At 28.5% G+C, this 8855-nt stretch overlaps 2 protein-coding genes across 2 annotated transcripts; both read right to left on the bottom strand.

Moving 5' to 3' along the window:
• Positions 1 to 106: 106 nt before the first annotated feature.
• On the bottom strand, positions 107 to 1516 carry LOC100165532. Its single transcript, XM_001949363.5, has 5 exons — positions 1306 to 1516; positions 1126 to 1241; positions 858 to 1059; positions 694 to 785; positions 107 to 531 (listed from the first exon to the last, which is right to left on the bottom strand). The coding sequence occupies exons 1-5, from the start codon at positions 1484 to 1486 to the stop codon at positions 436 to 438; spliced, it is 687 nt and encodes a 228-aa protein (XP_001949398.1). The 5' UTR covers positions 1487 to 1516; the 3' UTR covers positions 107 to 435.
• Positions 1516 to 8855, bottom strand: LOC100301917 (uncharacterized). The gene is made up of 2 exons (NM_001160416.1): positions 8281 to 8855; positions 1516 to 5704 (listed from the first exon to the last, which is right to left on the bottom strand). Exon 2 carries the CDS (start codon positions 5679 to 5681, stop codon positions 1704 to 1706), a length of 3978 nt encoding a protein of 1325 aa, NP_001153888.1. The 5' UTR covers positions 5682 to 5704; positions 8281 to 8855; the 3' UTR covers positions 1516 to 1703.

The following is an 8855-nucleotide window of genomic DNA, read 5'->3' on the forward strand; positions in this document are numbered from 1 at the left end:
GTTAGGTTCTGTAAACCTAACCATTATGATGATGTATACTAATATAATTAACAGCTTATATTACTATTGGGATAAGACCACATTAGTTTTATATATTGAAAGTATGTCATCAAAAAGAATTTCCTTTAATATGGCCTTAGCCAGTTACATTCTTAAAACAAACTATAAATTACCTATAGTAATATTATTATATCCATGACAAAATAATTTGTATTTATTGACATGTGTCCATCAAGTTCACTTGTCACAGTTAAAATGTATTTTATAGCAAAAACATGTTAGATTATTACTTACTAGTCATGTATTAACATTTATTACATACTTCAACTTTCATGTAAAGTATTCATTAATTATAATTATTGTTGCAGAAAATAATTTAAATAAGCTACCACAAATTTTGATAACTATCAGCATTATAATTCATTTGAAACATGTTCAGGAAGAGTTATCTTTTTTCAGCTGATTTAATTGTGATTGTAAATCTTTTATCCGCCTGTCTTTCACACATATCAATGAACTCATGTGGTCAATCTAAGTAAATAATATTTAATTCAGTTTTTATTATAATTATAATTTATAGCTAAATAAACTAAAAATATTTTTTTAAAAATGGAGAATTTAACATGACAACTATAAATTCCGTGAGGATTTTGTTTTTATTAACTGCATTACAAAGTGCTAAAATAATCTAACCTTGTGTTCCATTTCGTTGATTTTATGCTTTAGTTTATTTATTAATCCTACAACTTCTTTGCTGAGATATTCTTTAGTGCAACAATCATTTTCTGAAGAAAATAAAACAACATTATGAACACTTAATACCTACATGGCTATGTATATACTATAACTAATAATACCTGTAACTTGAATCATTTCATCGTTAACTATGATATAAAGTGGACAATTTTGATTTTTTTCTAATCTTAATTGTTTTTCGTGTTCAAATTCATCAACTACTAGTTTTAAAGATTTCAAAAACTGAAAAATAGTATTTGGATCGGCTGTTGATAACTTTTCAATAGTTTCCTTAGAAATTGGCAACTTTACTTTCTTTAATACCTTTTAACAACATTTAATAAGATTTATTATGTAAGAAATTGGTCACTTGTAGCTTTTGAAATTTACTTTTCTATTTAAAGTATCCCAATTCGAAATCTTATTTGTCAATGAGCTAGCTGGTACATAATTGTGAAGGTCTATTAATTTTGGCCAGTAAAATTTTATTATTTCAGCAACCATAGCTATTAAAATTATCCGTTATCAATTTAACAGAACACACTAATTTAAGTAATAATTGTATTTTACTTGCATCAGAAAAATCTCTGACAATGGTTTTTTTTGGACGAGTAAATTCAAAAGAATTAATCCAATGAATTACATTACTTAAATTCATTGGATTATCATTGTTCAGAGAATCACCATGTGATGACAAAGGAAAACTGCATGATTGATTTTCACAGTTTGAGTTATCACTTCTAGTCGTCATTTTTTAATTCACACAATAAATAACAAGAATTTTATAAAAAAAGAAAGTAAAAAATTATATTAATAAAATAATTATTGACAAAAATAAAACTAGTTACTAGGCAACATATATTGTTTTCTCTTGGAAGATTAAAAATTATTTTTAAAATAAGGAACAAATAAATATAATATAATGAGACCTTAAGGAAGTCTTAGTAAAATATCTAAAATTAATATTTTTAATCATCGACATTATCATTATTGTTAGCTTCTTCGTGGCATGAGAAATCTCTATCTATAAATTCAACTTTGAATTTTTTAATGCCCCTTGATATGAAATGAAGACGATTTTCTTTATTATCAGCAACTTGTCTCTTTAAATTTTTCTTTATATTCTTTGCAATTCTGGCAAATGGCATTATTTTACATTTTCTGTCATTAACACTTTTTTTATCAGCCATCTTCATAAGTTCTTTATACATTTCTTCGTTTGTGTCGATAAATGGTATTGCTTCATTAATTGTAATATACTCGTTTGGTTTATATGCAATAAGTTCATCGTTGAATAATTTACAATTATTTTCATTGATAGGATTATGCATTAAATTGTTATTTTTACTTGCTGGGTTAGAAGGATGTGTATGGAATTGAGATTTATTTGAAATATTAAAATCACTGTCATTACCATACTTAAGTTCATAGTCTTCAACATCCATGGGAATGATCTTATTATTTATAATTTGAGCACTTGAACTGATAGGAGTAAAGTTATTGACACCATATTCATCAATTTGAACATTAGAGGAGTTAATAGGAGCAGAATTGTCATCAATTTGAGTGCTATGGCGGTCAATGTAATCTATAGTAGAAACGTAGCAATTCATACATTCCAATGGTACATCGGTTTGAGTACAATTGTTTCTGTCATATACACGACTAAATGATGTAGCAATACTATCCATAAACTGTTCATGTTGTTCTAATAAATTAGTTCGAGTAGACTTGCGTTTTATTCTAATAGTTGATTGATTACTACTACAAGTACTACGAGTAGTACATTCAGAGTCATGCGAACTATCACTACTCGAAAAATCTGAAGAATTATCGGCTGATGAATAATCTGTTTTGTCACTAACATCTAATGATTCAACAGATGATTGATCATAACTTGATAAAGACTCATTAGAATTGTCAGAACTATCATTACTTATAACATCTGAATATTTGTAACTTGGCGTAAATGATGTTTGTACTTCGTGGCAATACAATTGATAATATTCATTTTCAAAGTTGTTAACAATACCATCTTTACCAATCATAACACAAGCATCATTTATTTTAGATTTAGCTTTTGATTCTTCTTCATTGCCTAGTGTTTCTGTGGGTGATTGGTCATAACCAGTAAAAGCAACATTACGACTTTCATTATTTACAATAACAGAACACTCTTTACTTGGTATACGTTTTGTTTCTTCTTCATTATTTGGTATTTGAGATGGTATTAGAGAATTATATTTTAAATTGTCATCAGTTCCAACATTATCATTACCCAAATTTTCTTTATCACTAAAGTTTTCTTCATCACTCGAATCATCTCCATCACTCATTTCTTCTACATTGCTTAGATCTTCTTCTTCATTACTTACATTTTCCACATCACTTAAACTGTCTTCACTCTGCAAATTGAGTTCAACATTCAAATCTTCTTCACCCTGAGAATTTAATCCATTGGCCAAATCGTCTTCACTTTGCAAATTGAGTTCATCACTCGAATCATCTTCATCCTGATAATCACCTTCCATACTTGATTCATCTTCACCTTGCAAATTTAATTCAACATTCAAATCTTCTTCGCCTTGAAAATTTAGCTCATCGAACAAATTTTCTTCATTTTGCCAATTGATACTATCGCTTGAATCATCTTCATCCGATAAATCAATTTCATCAATCAAATCTAATTCACTCTGAAAATTGATTTTGTCATTAAAATCTTTATCATCGTGTAAATTGAGTTCATTGTCCAAATATTTTTTAACAGGCAGATTGAGTTCATCACTTAAACTGTCTTCACTCTGCAAATTTAACTCATCATTTAAAAGGTCTTCCCCTGGGAAATTGGGTTCATAGTTCACATCTTCTTTAACCTTCAAATCGAGCCGATTGTTTGAATTTTCTTCAATCTGGAAATTGAGTTCATTGCTCAAATTTTTTTCACCTTGTAAATTGAGTTCATCATCTAAATACTTATAACTTGGTGACAGTTGTGAAACTGGATCTGTATATAATTGATAATATTTAGTGTGAGAACTATCAGTAATATAGTTTGTGATTAATGGGTATTTTGATTTTTCTTTAATAAAGTCGGTGTTTAATGAAGGTTTTGATTCTTCATTTGTACTGACGGTGATTAACGAAGGCTTTGATACTTCATTAATATAGTCAGGAGTAAATGAAGGTTTTGATTCTTCATTAAGAAGGTCAGTGATTGATGAATATTGTGATTCTTCTTTAATGTTTAGTAATGCAGTTGATGATTGATTGTTACTAACAACAGTATCATCAGAACTTTTGTTATTCATTATAATATTTTCACTGCTTTCCATAAATGTTGTTTCTTCTTTAATACCAACAACACTACATGGGCCAATTGATGAAAGATTACCATCAACATTACCAGAATATGTATTACTTATAGCTTCAGAATGATTATTGTCTGATGAACATTTGGTTAATTCAGTCGGTGATTGGTAAAATTCAACTTTACATTTGTCATTATTTTCATCATATTCTTCTTTTATTTTCACATCTGGATAAATATTATTTGGTATAATTTGAAATTCTTCTTTTATTTTCACATCTGGATATAAATTATTTGGCATAATTTGAATCTCTTCTTTTATTTTCACATCTGAATACATATTATTTGGTGTAATTTGAAATTCTTCTTTTATTTTCACATCTGGATACATATTATTTGGTATATTTTGAAATTCTTCTTTGATTTTTGGTGATTCAGTTGGTTGATAATAATTAGTAGCAGAATCAATAGGCATTTCACTTTTTACATCTAAAGGTTTGTAGCATGGAAGAGGTTTTGTATGTTCATAGTCATTTTGTAATCCAGAAAATGATTTATAATATTTAGTTTTGACATCAGCTGCAGATGTATTTGATGATTGATTATAAACAGTAGAAATATCTTTATCATTTTTACTGTTTATGATTTCTGGATTCTCATTTTTTATTGTTAATTTAATTTCTTCTTTGATATTCTTTATTTTATATGGAGATTTTCTGTACTTATTTTGATGGTGATTTTTTTTATAATATTTTACTTCACCACCATTAATAAGTTTGATATTTACTTTAGGTTTAATTTTTTCAATTCCATCTAGTTTCAATAACTCACTAGTACTAGTTACATAATTAACAGTGTGTTCAATGTTCTGAATAGCTAAATACTTATTACTTGGTAGATTATCTTCTTTATTACCAAGTGATACAGACGATAATTTATTAGAATCTTCATCATGCTCAATAGTTTTGTCATTTACTTTATGATCAGTACACTGATCTAAAACTAAACTTTTAATACATGGTTTAACATCCCAATCATAAACACTAGAACCAGTACTAGGGTTGCAACTTGTTTTAGCCATATCAACATCATGGTGATCACCATATTCAGTAGTATTTTCTTGTTTGATTTTTGCTCTATTTGTTTTTAATAATCTTTCATATTCTACTTCATCAAATTCAGTTTTTATTTCTTTTACGGCAGTATTAACTTTTTCACGTTCATTTATTTTCTTTTCAGAAGGCTTTCGAACAGTCATTTTTAGTTTTTTATTTTTATTGGTCTTTACAGTGCATAAAAAGTTAACTAGTGAAAACTTATCAGCTTCTGAATGACTAACGTTACTACTGTTGTGACGGCGATAAAAATGACTATGTAAACAATCTCTTTTCACTATCATTTCACATTCGTTACATGAAACTAATATTACTTTATCAAGTCGAGGGACTAAGCCAAATACAGGAATGTCGTCAGTAGATAAAGTAATTGTGTTCTCTGATTTGGCCGGATATTTTTTCTTTGAGTTTTTGTTGGAAACATTGTTCAGTTTATCGCTGAACACGGACCAGGTCTGATTTTGAGTTGTTTCAAAAACAGAAACAATGTCCTCTACAACTGATTGTTTGCTAGGAGAAGACATTGTACTCTAAACGCTTGGTCTAGCTGAAAAAAAAAAATACCCAAATATTAGGAAGTAATATATTTTATTATTTTGATGATAGAAATACATCATTTTGAATTTTGAATTATACATATTGTAATATATACATACTAAATAATTTTATTTTTTGAAAAGCTACAAAACTACTGATAAGCAAATCTCCGATATAAGTAATTGTCGGGGTAATTGTTAATTGTTTAATACTTAATGAAAATATTATTTTTAAATTTAATTAAAAATATCCTATTTAAAAAAGCTCCTGAGAATACAAATTTATAGGCTCAAACTAAGATGTATATTATATAATATATGCTCGACCTTTGTACAAAAGTGAACGCCATAAATTTATCTATGTACGATTAACAATTATCATACAGAAACCAATAAGAAACAATTATTGACATTTGATTAAAAATGTAATAACCTATGACATATGTTTGCTTTTAAAATGTTATACCTTATTACTCTATGGCCTATACCTGCATGGCTGCATGTGTTGTATCCATTTTACTAACATACAATATAGAAAATCAGTGTTCAGCATAACCAATTCTGTATTGTTAGCTTTAATTTTAAAACGAATAAACATTAACCTATCATCAGACTTAAAGGGAAAAAATGGTATCTGTGTTTGGTATGTTGGTTTTTATATGATTTTTTATTTATTAAGAAATTATGAGTGTATGAAATATTACAATTTAAATATACTCATCTTGCTTGACAAAATATATACAATAAAAATCTATATACAAAAACAGATAATGTTTTTAACAACTATGATTGATTTAGGTTAATTCACTTTAATATTCAACCTAACATCAGATAAGATTAGTTCTGTTGAATGTACATTTGTACAATGGAAATAACACATACTTGGCAGGTACAGAGTTCTCTTAAAATTAAAATTAAATATTTTAAGAAAATTATAATTGAAAATTTTAAACTGTTAATATTACATTAAATTATATTCAAATCAGTATGAATTTATTTTTATGTCTGGATGTGATTGCGTTATAATTTACATTAAGGGTCAGAATAAATCAGAATTCAATGTTCTACCAATTAATAAAATTATTTAATTTTTATCGACATTTTAAAATTGTAATATTATGAAAACAATTACATTATATACAAAGGGAAAACTAGTATTTGTTAAAAAGTAATTATTACTGGATACCTATTTAGTAATTTTACATGATGGCTTTAAAACGGTTTGAAATCCATGGATATTCACTTGCACACTTAGATAGTTTGAGTTTTTTTATTTACTATTATAAATAAAAGTATCCGTGCGCCTGAAACCATTTTAATGCCATTGTATAAACATATTAATTGCTAGAAAAAAGTTACAAAAAGTAATGTCATAACCTAACTTAATGTAATATTGCCACTCAACAGTCTTCACTCTTCTGAGTATATGTACGTAGTAGTATGTGTGTACAGAAAAATCTAAAAAAGTATTGTAAGAAGAGAATTCTTTTCGAAGACCCTGAGTGGTAAACGTAATGAGGGACATAAGGTCAGCTGGTATTGCACAAAAATGTCTAACCAAAAGTGGTTTTGAAAGTGATAGTTGAAATATTATTATCAGAGAATCGAGCATGTTAGGTGACTTTAAATTAGGTTAATGAATAAAGAGATTGATGCTCAGTACCGTGCTAACATTTGCACCCCTATACCGATATACATATTTAAACACAAAAATCGCTCGCTGTACTTTGGAGTCTTTAAAAGGCACTTCCCCCCCCCCCCCCCACCAAGCTACGATAGTTATTGTTAATAAGTATTTTGGCATTGAAAAGTTAACATAAAACTACATTCTACCCTATAATACAGACAAACATACCTACCTAAACATTACATTTTTCAAGACTTATAAATAAAATGAAGACATTCTTAAACCGAATCTAATATAGGCAAGATAAATGATAAAATTTAGGACATTTAATTTATTGAGCGCACGTATAAAGGTATTAGATAATAGGTAAGTAAAAAAATACATTATTAAAAAAATATTTTTTTTATAAAAAATCTGAACGGAATTACAGGTACAGATAAATTTCAAAAATTAAAAATCCAAATCACATTAATTTTCTCGATTGATTGTAATTAAAAAAAAAAAAAAAAAATTATAATATTTTAATTCCATCGATGCCATTGATTATTATTTACCAGCTACTTTTTTATAGGTACAATATATTATTATTATTATTATGGTCAAATAGTTTATCGCTATAGACACGCCCATTATGTATACAACAAAATAATATGACGTGCCGTCTTCTAACAATAATATTATGATATTAGTTTATTAACTACATTGTATACATCATATTATGCGTTGTATATGTGCCTATAGACATTTAACTATACACGTAAAATACTATGGTAACATGAAATAATAATATTATCATCCGAAGTGAGTCCAAGAAATATTGCGTTGCACGACCACCGTCAAACAATCGTTATAACTACCATATTATATTATTATTCGGTAATAATAATATTATAATACTTATATATTATGCATACATATTATTATTTCCAACCCCCGTTACATAACGCTTTTGATACTCACAATATGTGCTAATTTCTCTCGTCGCTATATGTATATATATATATATATGTATAACAAATTCTATATAGGTACATACATATATATATATATATATACATATATGTGTGTCGCACAGTCGTCCGCCTTCTACATTGCGCTCAACGACTCAATTGTGTCTAAAACGGTAATACGACGTACGTCGGCGCACGAGGAAAATATTGCACGGATTTTCATTGTTGTTGTTGTTGTTGTTGTTGTTATAATTATTGTTATTCACAGATTCGACCGTCACAGCCGTCATATTGACATGTCTGTGTGCGTCTCAGCTTTGGAGAGAGAAAGGCAGTAGGTACTCGGTGAGAAATGAGAATGTGTGAGATCACGACTGATCAGCTGCAAGTTGCGCGATACTTCTTTGTATCTTTGTGCGCGAGCGTGCGTCTGTGTGTGTCGTGTGCGTGCGTGTGCGGTTCGTCGATGATACGCCGTACGTGAGTGTGCGCGAGCTGCGCGGCGGTCTGGATGTGAGCGTGTCCCGTGTGCGTAGTGTGTGTAACTCAGACACTCGGTGGCCGTGTGACTGTGAAGCACTGAGG

The sequence above is a fragment of the Acyrthosiphon pisum genome, chromosome A2, assembly GCF_005508785.2.
Source record: "Acyrthosiphon pisum isolate AL4f chromosome A2, pea_aphid_22Mar2018_4r6ur, whole genome shotgun sequence".
NCBI classification, from domain to species: Eukaryota; Metazoa; Arthropoda; class Insecta; order Hemiptera; family Aphididae; genus Acyrthosiphon; species Acyrthosiphon pisum.

Excerpts from the sequence above, each read along its gene's own strand:
- LOC100301917 (NM_001160416.1), bottom strand. The coding sequence starts at position 5,681 with ATGTCTTCTCCTAGCAAACAATCAGTTGTAGAGGACATTGTTTCTGTT.
- LOC100165532 (XM_001949363.5), bottom strand. The coding sequence starts at position 1,486 with ATGACGACTAGAAGTGATAACTCAAACTGTGAAAATCAATCATGCAGT. Across the intron at positions 1,060-1,125 it reads GGGATACTTTAAATAGAAAA|GTATTAAAGAAAGTAAAGTT; the intron begins GTAAATTTCAAA and ends TGTTGTTAAAAG. Across the intron at positions 532-693 it reads TCAACGAAATGGAACACAAG|ATTGACCACATGAGTTCATT; the intron begins GTTAGATTATTT and ends TTATTTACTTAG.